Raw genomic sequence first — 16,713 nt, forward strand, 5'->3', positions numbered from 1 at the left:
ACTGTGAAAATGATAAAGAAATATTTGAAAACGTCAAATGATGGTTTAGAGTAAATGGATTATCATTTAATTTTTCAAGTCTGAGAGCATACATTTTGTCACTACTCATAGAATGAGAGAAATAAAACTAGGGGTTTTAAAAATATCAAGAATTAGATAGTGTTCAGTTTTTGGGATTACAGATGGACCAGTCTGGAATTGGATAACCCACACCAAAGACCTAATGAAACACAGTGGTTGAGCAACAGTTGCAGTAAACATATCAAACAATGAGTTATTTATGAATGAAAAAATTATGTTAGTTTTCATATTAACATTTGATACAGAGTCAAGGAATCATTCTCGAGGAATTTGCATTTTGTATAGGGTTGCCATACGCCATGGATTTCACGGACAGTGCGCGATTTTAGGGTAAATGAAAACATCTGGGCCGAAAAGGCAAATGTCCGCGATATTTGCTGGATTTGAAGTCAACTTCCGGTAATTTCAAAAATTGCTGTCAAAGAAGCATCAATATGTTATCTCTTTGCCTTCACATTATATAAAATCCAAACAGAACAGAACAGCTTTCGAGATATGGAAACAATGGGCAGTGAGGCTCAGGCGTACGGTACATCCTCTTCGATTTGCGAGATTGCGAGTTGTCGATACAGTGGGACAGAAGAAAGGAATAGGTTAACAGTAAAATCAGTTAATGCAATGATGCAAATACAGTACAATATGAAAAATGTAAGTTGCAGTGAATTTCATAAACTGATTGAGAACCAGATTAAGTTCCTTTCATCTATTCAAGGTTCTGAGAAATACGATTGGTATAAGAAAATCTCAAATGATGACAATAGAACTTCATGTACTGAATAATGTAATGCATATTCTTATTTTTTGTAATAAATGCTTTCTTAATGAAGCAGGCCTTCCTAAACTCTGGATCATTAATTAAATGCACATTTCCCTTAGCTTATGAGCATGAGGACTCCTTATTCCTCTTATTTCCTTCGATCGGCTACGGTGACCGTAAGTTTTGTCCTGGTTTTTGATTCCGAGATTATGGCAACCCTAATTTTGTAGAATGCAAATGCATGCTGTAAGAATAATGTCTGGTGTCAACCCTAAAAAATCCTGCAGCAAAGTCTTCAAAAAACTGGTATTTTGACAAATATTGCACAATACATTACACTGAGTTTGTTACAAGAATGACTGAGGATGCCTGGAATTGTTTCTGATCAAGGTGATGCAGTGGTTAAGACATGGACCTTGAGTCATGGAGTAAGAGTGATCAAATACCTTTCCAGTCATCCTGATTTACATTTTATGTGGTTCTTCTAAATTGCTTAAGACAAATTTTGGGATGGTTTCTTTCAAAACAACATAGCTGATTTCCTTCTCCAATCTGTGTTTGTGCTTCACTTCTGTGACTGTGTTGTCAAGGAGCTGGTAAATCTCAATCTTCTTTATTTTCTCTCCTTATCTAGAGTTGGTAGAATTCTAGCTTTGGATTGTTGCATGCTATAAAGTTTCTAGTGAGAAATATAGAAATTCAGAAGGGGCACTGACTTCACTCCACCCAAACATGAGTCTAGTGTCTTAATTGTTGTCTCACCTATCACATCTTTCTAGCAATGTTTGCAGTAACATATTAAAGTGCAAGACTTGACCACTCAGTTGACATGAAATAACAGGATCAAAGGCTGAAGTCAATGTTGTGAATGATTTACAACTGCTTTTTTCTTGAAATTATAGAATTAATGGTTCATTTTACCAACACTTAAAAATTTATACTAATTTTTGTTTTTTAAATGAGCATCATTAATAATTTAAAAAAATATACAGACCTTATTGCTTCTGAAACATTGTAGACCCATCTCTTTGATACTTCACATTACTCTTGGTGTCGTCCCTTTCATTGCACATTTACCAATTGTTTCTTACAAAATAATGACTAGTTACAAAACATCATATTTTAACTTTTCTTACAGTAATATCCTTGATTCAGGAATTGTTTTATACTGTTAAGAGTTTTGCTACATTGCAAATAAATCTGTACACATGTTCATACAGGAAATCTTTATAGTGCCAAATAATGTCAGTGAATGTCTTGTGTGTCATGAATATTGTTATTTACATTATATTTTTTATGCAGTGAAAATGGCAGTAGGACATATCAAACTTACACATTTGACTTCTTCAATTATGCGGGGATTGATCGCTCGGTTCATCTCTACACGACTCCTGAGGTATTCATTGATGACATCACCATTACAACTGAGTACTCAGATGATGGGACAGGTAAATTCTTATACTTTTGAATCATTAATAATTATTCATTGTTTTATTTAAATCATCCAGACAGTGGGATCCTGAGACTGATTACAAGAAACTCCCACTATATGCCCTGTTTTGAGTAACATTTAGCAAATAGCTTCACACTGGGAATGGTAACCATATTATGACATGTCTCTTTACTGTAATCAAATGATTAGCATCTGTATGGCAGTACCAACAAGAACAATTCACAATTCCTTGTGTGTATGTTTCACAGTACAGTCTGGGCAAATTGTCAAATGGCAATAGTTTTGAGACATGTCGTTTTGAAGCACTCTTGATAAAGCAGACACTTTTTTCATTTATCATAAGCAGTGTAATGAACAGTGAGGATGAGTCCTGGGAGGTAGATGAGAAACTTTAGAAACATAACAATCTGTTGAGAAAGCACTGTACCACTTCAAAATCAAAAAGGTTTTGACTGTTCAGAGCACTTTCACTAACACCACACCTGACTTGCATAATGCCTGTGAAAAGATATCTTGATCTTATGCTAAATGGATCCTACAATATGTAATATAAGCAACCACAGGAGTGGCATGGGATGGCTGTATTATCAGCAGGCTCAGGGTCTAATGGATGACACTGGATGGCAGGCCGATGAGGCCCAGGAAGAAGGGGCTGTTTAACACTTTATTTCCAACTTATACATTGGTTCTGTGGTGTGGTGGGTAGGCAATCACACTCCTGCTCCACAGGGGTGCATTGGTACAGTAGTTCCTCACCCAACAGCTAGCGTCCATCCAGCTGGTGGCAATGTATGATGGTGCACAGCTTTGTCATCATCTGCACTCAGTGTCAGGCCCATGGTGAGCCACAGCACTGGCATTAGTGGTACTTGCAGAAACAGACTGCACCCAGGTGGCAAAGGCGAGCAGCAAGAGACGTGCCCACCATGGTTTAATAAGGCAGCTGCTGTGCCTGAGGTGCAACCACCCCTCCTGGCAGGAGTTCAACTGCTGCTGGAGTGGAGACGCAGACCTGCTGCACTGGGCACCGGGTCCAGTGGGTGGACTTAGTGCAGGAAGCCGGTAACCCAGTGTGCTCCCTAACCCACAGCTGCAGCTCCATGTTGTCTCCCCGTAAGTGTAGCTCCTGTGTCTTGATGGTACTTCTTGAATGTGAATGAATCTGTTATAAAATCAAGGTTATTTATACCAAATATCATTGCACTTATTGTGCCAATGCATCACTCCTGGTCACGTAGCAGGCAACATCGCCAAAACTCTGATGATGGATACATCATCTTGCCTGTGCCATGCATTACCAGAGTGTTGGCAAACTACACCATGTGAGGCTAGCCCATCTTGCAATAATTTCAAATGTTCTTGTCTTAATCCAAATGTCAAGACACTGTGCTCACTGGCCACCAGTGTGTAATACAATGTTCTGCTGCACCTTCTCACTCTTGGTCTGGTAGTGGCACTAGGTCTTCTCCCCTTCGTGGAGAAGACCTTGTCCCTTGGGTCTTCTTTAGGACTTGTTCCCTACCATGTGTCACATATACAACGAAAGTGCTCTTACAAAATATCTGGCAGCAAGATTTTCAGAGTTTAGAGCCCATATTTGACTTCCACCCTTACATGCTAAATGCCTCCTTATGCTATTTAGGTGCTTACATCTACCTCCCTTAGCAGTCCATTAGTTCCTCTAGAACTTTCATCACTTTGTGCTTCTACACTTCTCATGGTCTGCCAAGACATATGCCATAGACAATTTGTAAACATTCACTATGTACTCTGCAGTCTTATATCTTCTTAAATTCTGTCAGATATAGCTTTTTTTACAATGCCATATTCTCTTTCACACTCTGGAAATCCATATTACCATGATCTGTATTACCATTAGATCGGTCTTTTGGGTGGCTCTGTGTGTCAACTTCAAGAAGGCTATACGAAGCAGAGTTAGTCATTACTAGGTATCGTGGCACTCAAGATCGTGGTTACTTATCGTTGCCTTTGCTGATATTGACTAACTTTCTGTATTAACTACTCTGCAGAGATTCACCCTCATGTGTGGCTTGGCATGCTGAGAAAAATAGTCATTCATTGGCAGCACAAAATGATTCTCCACTGGAGACCAATTAAATGCCTCTAACACATCCACCCCAGTCACCTCAAATGGTTTTGAAGCTTCTGGCAGTGCCTGTAATTGTACTTGCTTACATTTCATGTCAGCATGCTGTGCATACTGCACACAGTTCTTCACATACTGATCCATATTTCCTTTTCTTATCTTTGAAACACCCCCGATTAATTCCTTTACTGGATTTTGGGTAATTCACCGAAGCCGCCAAACAGTTAATTATTATGATATATGACCGTGTGTTTAATGGATGAAAGGCTATCGGTTGTTCTGCTGTGGTTTTGGGAGTATTTCAACCGAATGCGGCTGTTCTGAGACGGAATAGCTAATGATTGAAAGTCTGTCAATTATTAAGGATCACAAAGGGTGCGATGTACAAACTGATATATATTTCCTACTAACACACAAATTCTGAGGCAGTTGCTACCTTCACCTTACATGTCTAATTGCAGTTATCTCTTTTTATTGATAGCTGATTTTCAGTACTTCGTCACACGCAATGCTGATGGTTAACATTCACAACAATCTTCCCTGCAATCCCTGGTTGTTGCTGGCCGACGCAAAACACGTAATTCGGCACTTGTCACTTTCTGTTTCATATCACTCACGAATCGCTATTAGTGAGGGTCAAGCCCACGACGATCAGGGGGACGTGCTCACTCATCATACTCCGGTGAATTTTACTTGACCACCATTCTTGCCCATCTTTCCCGCACTCCTTTTCACTTGACACTCTCCAGTACTACTCTGCAGTCTGCACTCGACACTCATCTCACTACTTTCTGCAGCGCTCGACAATCGACTCCTGTCTACTATCGACCTGGGCGTCGGATACTAGCATCTATGTTCGTGGGATCACGTATCCCTTACATCCCCGCCCTAAAAACCTTCTTTGTAGCAACAGGCAAAAAAGAATAATAGGAAAAAATTATCACATAGTATATAAATGAAAATGAGGAACATAAGTTCTGCTTCACATACTGAAAAGTTACATAATATCACAAATAATACCCTATTGGCTCCGGTAGCAAACTGCCCCTACAGAAACATCATACTAAATCAACAAAATCTTAATTAACGTTGCATGGTAAATATTTTCATAAAACTTTGTCTTACATTCAATTACCAAAAATCTTCACTTTCAAAGGTTTGTATGGGCCGTTAACTACATATTTGTTACTGGTTAATCTTTTATAACTTGCTACGGCAAAGGCAAGAAAACAAACTAGTTGACTGCCAGCTACACCTTTGGTATGCCGTCCTTTCAGCGGGGCTACTGTCGTCCATACTACTATCACTCTAACTTATAACTCACTTGGCCAACACACATAAAAGTTAAGGAAGAAATTCACAACTTATTCATTTGAGTACTTAACAAAAGCGAAATTGAAAATCAGAACAACATAAACCATTTATATCTTGACTTATGCAATTATTTTACAATTCCTCATACCTCTACAAACTCAATAATATTAAATGCTCTATTATACCACCAAATTATGTCTTATATGCATCGCTATAACTAATGTGGTCATCCAATAAAAATTTTAAACTACTGATCATTTCATTTTGCCTAACATTACTGCTTTAATTCAAATCTGCTATATGGATATTTACCATTCATACACAGTGCCAGAATTCTGCTTCTAAAGCTTGACCTAAATAGAACCATAATTGACTCTGATAGCTAATTGGATACATGAATTACTCATTACTCATAAGTTACACTTTCTGTTTTATCAGCATACCTCAGATCAACATGTATACCTACAAATAACTTTCCAACAGATGTTGTTCATGTGCTAAATGACATACTTCAATACTTCAAACATCTCATACTCAATACACTTCATTACACATAACTCCCTCAATTTAACAGCAACTTCAACTGCAAATAAATGTATATCTATCTTCAACCTACATCAATCCTTCATATACTTCAATACTTCAAATATCTCATACACAATACACTTCATTACACATAACTCCCTCAACGTAACAACAACTTCAACTGCAAATAAATATACGTCTTCAAACTACATCAACCCTCCATATTCGCTGCAATAACTACATAAAAATACTACTCCAGGCTCCTTGGCCTCTCCGTTCATCATATTTCACATCATTTATTCGAACAACTATCTCCTCATGTATTTGTTTCTTTATATGTTCATCTACTTACAAGCTGATACATTACTTCAATTCTCTTACAATTGCTTCACCTTTTTATGCCTCATAAAACAACTCTGTAAGATTACACAAACTCTTGTTTGACCAATTAGCTCCCCACCACATTTTATAAATATTAAATTTCTGATCTGGTTCTCCTTTTATTACTTCTGGCACTATTAATTTTGTAATGTACTGACACTAAACTGATTTTTAACTTATTGATTCTTTGACATCTCACACTCCACATCAACAGTAACTACTTATCCTTATTTTAAGTCAACTATAAATCTGCTAGATGGTTCCTGACTGAATTACTTGGATGACCACTACCAATCCTAACTACTACACTAACTTTCTTAACCTACGGATAGAGAAAGATGGTAGAGGAGTGAAACTTGAAATGAGAAATAAAGTCTCACCCAGCTGGGAGTGTACCAGTCGCCACTTGGTATACCAGCAAAAGAGTTGCTGGCTCCCTACACCTAACTTTCTTCAATTCGTACCTCATGATCCCTTTGTCTATCATCCCTTCTCTCATAATTCCTGTTATCATCATCTCTCCTATGATTGTGGTAAAACTGTCGACCATTGCCACGATTCCTATATCCATTACCCCCACCTCTGCCTCTGTAATTCGGTGGGCCATTAAGCTGACTTTGACAGTAATTATTTCCACTTTGATCCTGACCATGCATTTGGTCATTTTCCTGTGCACGAAGAGTTTCTAATTGCTCCAATACTTCCATTAAAGTATCTTTATCTTTAATCAAGCTTCCAGATATGTTTTCTTGCATTCTACGACTTAATCTCCTTTTAATTGCTGATATCATTATGTCGTCATTCACTGGCTGCTCCAATGTTTCAACTCCCATAGATGCTCAGCAAATTCTCTCAAGGTACCTCTCCAAATATTAAGGGACTTGTGATGCAGTAAATCTTCAAGTGTTGCACACTGGTGACTTTTGGACCAATATTTCTTTAAAAACTCTTCCTCAAATTGACTGTAGCTGGTAACTTCTTCTTTCTTCCTAACTCCCCAAGTGAAAGCTTCACCTTCCATTCTGTCTATTGCAAAATGAATATTATCTGAATCTCGTAAGTGTGCTGGGAAAACACATCATAACCATTTAGTAAATATCATTGGATGCAATGCCCCTTTGGGTTTATATTTTTGCCCCATGTTGGTCTAGGTATACCTATTATCAGCATTTACTAACGTAACGAACTTGCCCTCCCCTATTGTTAAGGTGGCACTATTTATCTTCCTATCAATCTCTTCGGTTTTAGTTTCTATCTGTTGGACTCCATCCTGCAGCTGTTTGATCTCATTTGTGACTATATGTTCCACAGCCTCCTCCAATTTCACTTGCCTATTTCCCAATTTACCAATATTAACGTGGTGCTGCTGTTGTATTTGTACCACATCTCTAATTTGTTGAAGTTGATGTGTTTCAATTTTCTGCATCCTCTCTTCCAATTGAGTTTTGATGTCCTTGACATCCCCCTCCGCTTTTCCGATTATCTCTGCCTTCATATTGTTCATCTCTTCTCGGAGTTTATCTAACATCACCTGTAGCTTGTCATCTCTCTCCTGAAGAGTTATTCTCATCTGTTCCTGGAATTCCTGCAGTCCTTTCCTTAAATTTTCTTGGTTTTCTTTCTTGATTTTGTTATTTCCCCTTTCTATTCACTTGTTGATTTCTTGGAAGACCTTGAATATTATTGACTGTGATTCTCCATCCTCTAGACTCAGTTCCTTTCCAATAGGTTTTACTGGTGTATTAGGGTAACCGGTTGAATGACCCAATGGGCTATCCATTGACATTGCACTACTACCAATTCCTGACTCATCCTTGTCCTCCTGCCTATCTCCATTTTCCTAACTACCTCCTCCACAACCTTCTCCTTCAATTCAGGATCCATTCTCAACTATTCACTATGCACAGATAAGAAAAAAAAAATGAAATAAAAATAACCTCCTAGTAACCCAAACACTCACTAATTAGCTAATAACGAAATAATCGTTCACTGTATTCGGTTAACCCAGACTGGCAAAATAGACCTCTCCGTTGAACACCATAAATTACAGAAGCCTATCCACATCAAATATCAATGACGGTATTTATACACAAAATCTCGAAGTAACATACACACAACTTAGAAGACATATAAACATGTAGTTTACAATAAATAATGCAAATGAGACACTATTCTGCACTGTACAGCATGAACACAAGCGCATATTAGCATACCAGGCTTCAGAGAAAATTTGCATAAAAATGTTATAAAATATTGTTCTTATAATTTCTGCAATTGACAAATTTAATTTGAAGTTCCTTCCACGCTCTGAAGATAGTGCAATATTAATTAGTCTTGCGCCAGCAACTCTTCCTCACTCACCCCTCGACGCGGTCACTGTCAGCATTCTACACCACCTGCCATTCAGCGAGGTCCTGACCCATTACTTTTACTACCGCTACCTTTGTGCTTAATGTGTCTGCATTTCCTTGTTTCTTTACTGGCTTGTGAAATACTTTGTAATAAAACTCACTGAATCTTAACACTCATCTCATTAGTTTACTGGACAGGTCCTTCACCCCAACTAACCATTTCAGAGCAGCATGATTGCTCACTGCTTTAAACTTCTTCCCATAAAGGTAACATCAAAAATACATCATTACACATGTGAGGCTAAGTACTTCTCTCTCCATGGTCAAATAGTTTCTTTCAGTCCTGTTAAGTGGTCTCAATGCAAAAGCAATAGAATATTTTTCACCATTGATCTGACTCAGAACACATGTAGAACATGATTAGATGCACCACTGGACAACATGAACTCCCTCTGGGATCTGTGAGCACCTACATTGGACGCGATGTCAAAAGTTCTCTTCAGCTCTTGGAATATCCCTTACATTTCTCCATCCATACAATTTTGCACCATTATTTTCCAGCAGTTGTGTGAGTGGTTGCACTAACCCAATGAACCCACTTGCAGATTTCCTATAATAGTTTAAGAGTCCCAAAAATGATGGTAGTTCTTCACTCATCTTTAGAGCTGGAAAATTCACACTGCCTGTACCTGTTATGGATCTGTTCTCACCTCATCTTATCTAATCATGTGCCCTGTGTAAATTAGTTCCTCCAATACAAAGTAATACTTCTGCATATTCGACATCAGATGTGTAGCTCACAACTTCTCAAATACTTCTCTCAAATGTTGTTTGTGTTCTTTCACATCCCTTGACACATTTATGTCATACAGGCAAACTAGATGCTGGCAAGGCTTCAACCTCTCCAATATTACACCAAAAAAATGCTGAAATATTGCAGGAGTATTCTTCAGGCTGAACAACATTGACCAATAATGGTAATGGCCTCAGTGTGTTGGAAAATCTATCTTCAGTCAGCCCTCTGGGACCACCTCCAGCTAATGGTATCTACTTTTTAAATCCATGGTCAAGAAATACTGCCTCTGCCCCATACTGTAAATGGTCTCTGAGATGTAGGATATAGGGTATGCAGCTGTTTCAGACTTACTATTAAGATGGTGATAATCACAGCAAAATCTGTATTTCTTGGACCATCCATAGACTGTTTTGACATGATCACAATTCCTGCTCCCCATTTACTATTATTCCATCAGCCAACTGCCGGGTAATAAACTTATTCAGAACTGGCTGCAAATACTTAGGTATTCTACATTGTTTGTGGTACACTGGTGCTTTATTCCCTGTCGGAGGTCTGTATGTATAACATGTGTCGCAGGCCATGGACACTCAGGAAAAATCAGATCTTCAAATTTCACCTACAGCTTCTCCACCTTTATTCTCTCCACTCCCTTTAGATGCTCCACCTTGTTACCTAATGTGATCTGACCAGTGGTCTATGGCTGCTTATGGCTTACACCTTCTGTGCAGCAATCCTCCTCCTCCACAATGTCCAGTCTTGCTATCAACATCCGCTTTGTCAATTATACTTTTTCGGCACCAAAACGCTCAGTATTGGCAAGTGATACCTTCCCACTGTCCGTCTGTGTATGCCTACAGTACTCCTTTTAACCAAACAGTTTGCTGAATCTAATACTTCATTTCTTTCCAGCACATCTGTTATGCAAAACATTCTGACTAGTATGTGTGGCTCCACACTCACCCAAAGTGACTTCTGGGTGCCACTTGGCACACAGTCATGCGAATCAAGCCTTAATGTATTTGTATGTAGTTTAATTGGACTGATCATGATGACATACACACCTTGCAACAGATCTGTATTGGTGATAGCTTCCCCAAGCTGTAACGTCTTCCCACTAAGTTTGACCACACATCATCAAAGGTCAATTATGGCATGATGTTAATGCAAAATGTCTAACCACAGGATCATACCATAGACCTCACTTATGTGAGGCACTTCCACACACTACATAAACCCAACTGCCTCCACCTGAAAATCTATTTCCACTTATTCCAATGATCTTGTATCATTATCACACTGCCCACGCAGTCTATAGCATAACAGGTTGCACTGACACAATTTGGTTGCTTCTGTGTATATAAAAAAAAGTCTTTGCCTTGCCTGTTAAATGTAACTTCATTACCTGCAGCACCTGGTTATTGGACCAACACCAATACTTGCCAACAATACAGGCTCTCCATGAATAACATCACATCCTCAAATAACTTTCCAGAGAAAGGACTAAGTTAGCAGCAGCTGTATCTGTTACAAGGCCCAGTGCCCTGAGCAATGCTAAGTCCTCATTTCTAGCTGCAAGACCATATTTTCTGAATTTCCATTACACTACTTCATTTACTTATGCTTTGACTGCCTCTGGTCCAGTGACACTCTGAGTCTCTCACTTAGACATTGCAACACTTTTATCCTTCATTCATACACAATGCAAATAGGCAGTAATTACCAACTGACAAAAAGAAGATAATTATACCTTGTGCTGTGTCATCAACCATTTATGTTTTCTACACTGCTTCACAACATGACCGGAGCTATGGCATTAAAACAGGGTAATCATGCCCCTGCACCACAGGGTGGGTCAGTAGACCCTCAGTTGGCCACTAGCATCCATCCACCTGGCTGCAACATGTGCTGGTGACCTGCTCTGCTGACATCCACACTCTGTGCTGGTCCTGGAGCTATGTTACATGAAACAGAGCACCAATGCCAGCTGCAAATACTGGAATCTTGCAGAGGTAGCCTCTCTTTGATAAGTGACCACACCATTCAGGCAGTCAAGGCAAGTCGCAACATTATCAGAAGGTGACCACTGTGCTTGTGGTGCAACCCCCTACCTCTGTGCAGGAGTCTGGCTGCGGTTGGTGTGGTCCAGTGGGCCACTGCACTGTGGCACAAGGTCTGGTGGGTAGATTTAATGCAGGAAGCAGGTACCCCAATGGGGACTAGACCCTGTGATGCTGCTGGCAGCTCCATGTCATCTCCTCATCTGGTACAGTCCCTGCATCCTGATGGTATTGCTAGACTGCAAATGAGTCTGTTACAAAGTCAGCTAGGGACTGATGGCCTTTGAGGTCTGGTCCCTTCAACCCCCCACAAACCAACCAACCAACCAACAAAATCAGCTATTATTTATACCAGAAAGCAGTGTACTTGTTGTGCCAATATGCCTCTCCTGCACACATGCTCAGCGATACTACCAAGACTCCAGTGATGGAAAAACTGTCTTGCTCATGCTGTGCATTACATTGAATTGGCAAGTTCTGCCAGGTGAGGCTAGCCCATCTTGCAATAATTTCACATGCTTGTTGTCTTAATCCAAATATCAGTAAACTGTGCTCACTGGCCACTGGGAGCTAATGTTCCACTGCATCTACTCACAATTCTTACTTTTAGGCTGACAGTAGCCAACATCCATTTAAAATTGCATTTACAGTTGAATCCTTGTAGGTCAACAACCCAGGCCGCATAAGGTTGCATTTCTTTTCTCCTATTAGTTTAGCAGCTACCACAATCATTTTTGTATGTAAAATTGTCAGATAGCAGAGTATAGATTCTGTCCAATGAGACTTTGGCTGGCTCTGTTAAAATAATTGGTTTCTGCAACAGATATTGCTACTGAAGGTACTCTTCATAAGGTTTCATGGAAGTTTACAAAACTATTAATCACTAGTCACTGTGTTTGACAGTGTACAACAGTCCATGATACGACAAGCACATCCATCTGTGCAACCAATTAGAGAAAATTTTCAATAATTATATGCCTTTTTTAACTTAATACTGAAAAAGGTACAATTTTTGTACATATACATATTGTTACAGATATTACAGCATATAAATATCATGTGTATGACTGCTAATAATGCGATCAAAGTATTTTCAGAAATGAAAAACTTGTCAGGCTTCTTTTTTTCACAAAAAACTTCCATGTTTTGTCTCCTTTATAGTAATAGTAATAAATGAAGTAATGTATTTGCAGGCACTGTGTACTACAATGTGACATTTGATGGACAGTCTGCTGAGCTACCTTCTTGTTCTGTATCCCTTTTGGATGCAGAAGGTCTGTCTGTGGCTACAAGCACTGGTTTCACAGGAGAACTGATTGTGACAAATGCCAATCCTTGGTGGCCATACCTCATGCATCCCAATCCAGGCTACCTCTACACTCTTGAGGCAAGTATTACATTGAATTTCTAGTTATATGTCAGCAGTATCAGTCTCATACTGCATAAAATGTTATCTATGTCTACATCTATGTGATTTCTCAGCTTCTCACTATTAAGTGTCTGGCAGAGGGTTCAATGAACCACCTTCAAGCTGTCTCTACCACTCCACTCTTGAACAGCAGGCGAGATAAATTAGCACTTAAATTTTTCTGTGTGAACCCTGATTTCCCTTATTTTATCATGATGATCATTTCTCCCTATTTAGGTAGGTGCCAACAGAATGTTTTCACAATCAGAGGAGAAAACTGGTGATTAAAATTATTAAAAGAAAATATTGGAACTGAAAAATTGTGTATTTTAGTTGATAAATTTGTAAGAAAAAGATATAGCTTAAAATAAAGAAAGTTTAGTATGAGGAAAAATCTGTTTTTATACATGTTTGCAGCTTGTTTAAATCAAAGCTTGTGTGGAAATAATAGTGAATGAGCAAAAATTACACCAAGTTGTAGACATCAGTCCTATAGCTCTATTACATTGGTAAGGCAAATATTACTCTGTGCTGAGACAGACATTCTGTCAATCAAATTCTATAAGAAAACGGCTTATTGATCTTACCTGACAGAGACCAGCTTCTGCACCTATTAATGTAACTTTTTTTGAGAATATGTAATGGCATGATAGTCTGTGTTTCACAAAGTTGTACAGGTAGTTTGTTGGGAACTGAACAAGTCACTTGCAATTATGGAGACATCTCAAATGTGACTTCATCAGTTATTGAGAGGTGCAGCTACAGTCTGCACTGTATTAAGAAGGGGAAATACAGATAAGCCAGCTAATTAAATTTCTGTGTTTACTATTGTCATAGGGGCACTGTTTACAGCATTACCAATTTATTCAAAAAGGCAGTCCTCATAGAGGGCTTTTCCTATAAATAGAGAATGAAAATTGAGAACTATACATGAGTAGTTTTTGGAGTAAACAATGATGAAATACATACTAGTGCAGCAATTTCCGTAACTGTCTCTCTTTGTGTGTTTTTGCCTATCGATGACTCAACACTTCTGCTTTTCAGTGAGTGGTCTCCTTTAATTCAAAAGTATTTATGTAACACCACATTCATAATAATTGCGATCTGCAGGTTTTCGATAGGAAACTTTCAAATGATTTTAGAGAGATCTGAAATGCAAGACAAAAGGTGAATAACAACATTTGTCTTTAAGTAGGCTCTGATATCATGATGTACCATTAACTGTGGTAAACAACATGGCAACTTAAAAGCCATGTAGGTATGTAGATATACAAGGATTAAATATAATTTGTAACTTTAATACATGTTTATATGCATTAATCTGTACGTTTAAAATGATGCTGTTTTTGTGGTCTTAAGTCCAAAGACTAGTTGTGTGCAGTGCTTCATGCTATTCTATCCTGTGCAAGACTCTTCATCTCCAAATAACTACTGCAAGGTACATCAATTTTAACCTGCTTACTGTGCTTGTCTCTTGGCCTCCCATTGCAATTTTTACCCCCACACTGCCCTCCAGTACTAAACTGACAATTGCTTGATATCTCAGAATGTCCTGTCATCTGTTCCCTTCTTTTAGTTAAATTTCTTTTCTCACCAGATCTGCTCAGTTCCTCTGCAGTAGTTATGCATTGTACCTATTTAATCTTCAGCATTCTTCTGTAGCACTATTTTAAAGAAACTTCTGTTCTCTTCTCATCTGAACTTCTTATGTCCACATTTCACTTCTATACAAGGCTACACTCCAGAAAAATACCTTCAGAAAAATCTTCCTAACTTTAAATTTATATTTGATGTTAGCAAGTTTCTCTTCTTGAGGTACTTTTCTCACCATTACTAGTAAGCATTTTATATACCCTCTATTTCAGCCATCACCAGTTATTCTACCACCAAAACAGTAAAATTCATCTACTTCTTTTAGTGTCTCATTTCCTAATCTAATTCCCTCAGCATCACTTGATTTAATTCAGCTACATTCCATTATCCTTGTTTTGCTTTTGTTAATGTTGATCTCATGTCCACCTTTCAAGACACTTCCCATTCCATTCAGTTGCTCTTCCAAGTCCTTTACTGTCTCTGACGTAATTACAATGTCATTGTAAAACCTCAAATTTTTTTTTTATTTCTTGTCCCTGAATTTTAATCCCTCCACCAAATTTTTCTTTAGCTTCCTTTGCTGTTTGCTTGATGTACAGATTGAATAAGGTTGGGAATAGGCTACAGTCCTGTCTCACTTTCTTCTCAATCACCACTTCTCTTTCATGCCCTTAGGCTCTTACAACTGCCATCTGGTTTCTGTACAAGTTCTATGTAGCCTTTTTCTCCCTGTATTTTATCTCTGCTATCTTCAAAATTTCAAAGAGTGTATCCCAGTCAACATTGTCAAGAGCTTTCTCTAAGTCTGCACATACCGTAAATATAGGTTTCCCTTTCTTTAACCTGTCTTCCAAGGTAAGCCATTATTTCCTCATGTGTTCCTCATATCCACTGTCAATCAGTGGTCTGTTTCCAGCTTTGATTCTACATCTTCCACTTACTTAGAGCTTCCTATATTCTTCCATTTCCTCATTTCTTCTCTACTTACCCCTCTCCCTTTCTCTGCTCCCCCCCTCCCCTTTCTCTCTCTCTCTCTCTCTCTCTGGATTCTTCTGTCTTCTTTTCATTTGGTGTACATGTTTAACTTCATCAATAGTTTTTAAATCATTTTTCTTTGTATATGCCTTTTGTCTTATGTCAGTCTCACTTCCCCTTGTCAACATATCTCACTGCCATTTCCAAGCCATTGTGTTTCCTAATCATTTTTGTATCTGACCTGCTCTGTCTCCATGAGGAAGGGACCGATGACCTTTGTAGTCTGGTCCTTTCAACCCCACAAACCAACCAACCTGTCTCCATGAGGCTTTTCACTTCTTAACCTAACAGTCTAAAAGGTTTTATATGTAGCTTACAATGCTACCATCTAAGCAGGCCTACTGCGTAACTAACATTATTTAGTAGTAGATTCATTACAAATTAGTTTTCCTTTAAATATGTAGTATTCTATAATTTGCACATTATCATTGTCAAGCATAATTCATTTATGTTGTTTGCAAACAGGTTCATGTGAATTCTTCAGAGGTGGCAACAGATGATGTATACCGGCTACCAGTAGGAATACGGCAGCTCTCCTGGGACAATTCATCATTGCTTATTAATGGAAAACCTATTTACATTAGAGGATTTGGTAGACATGAAGATTCTGATGTAAGCATCCAAGACTTGTTCTCCACCTCTGACCTCTCCTCCCACCTATTTTATATTTCTGTATATTTTAGTGTAAATGTGATATTAGCATGAAAACAGATCATTAACAGTGGGCAGTGTTGATGTAGCTTAGTGTTATTTCTTTTAAATGATCCTGCTGAATCTGTGTATTAAGTGAAAACTAGCATGAGACTGTTATTATGAATTCTATATGGATTTCCATGCCATGATGTTCAGTGA

The 16,713-nt window shown here is 38.5% G+C and overlaps 1 protein-coding gene across 1 annotated transcript in view; it reads left to right on the plus strand.

Annotated features, from left to right (window-relative positions):
- Window positions 1-16,713, plus strand: part of LOC126249947 (beta-glucuronidase-like) — a 154,319-nt gene that overhangs the window by 93,474 nt on the left and 44,132 nt on the right. Inside the window, exons 5-7 of the mRNA XM_049951519.1 lie at window positions 2,141-2,286; window positions 13,019-13,212; window positions 16,327-16,473. Coding sequence (XP_049807476.1) covers window positions 2,141-2,286; window positions 13,019-13,212; window positions 16,327-16,473 — 487 coding nt within the window. The remainder of the gene's footprint in view (window positions 1-2,140; window positions 2,287-13,018; window positions 13,213-16,326; window positions 16,474-16,713) is intronic.

The sequence above is a fragment of the Schistocerca nitens genome, chromosome 1 (genome assembly GCF_023898315.1).
Source record: "Schistocerca nitens isolate TAMUIC-IGC-003100 chromosome 1, iqSchNite1.1, whole genome shotgun sequence".
Lineage (NCBI taxonomy): Eukaryota > Metazoa > Arthropoda > Insecta > Orthoptera > Acrididae > Schistocerca > Schistocerca nitens.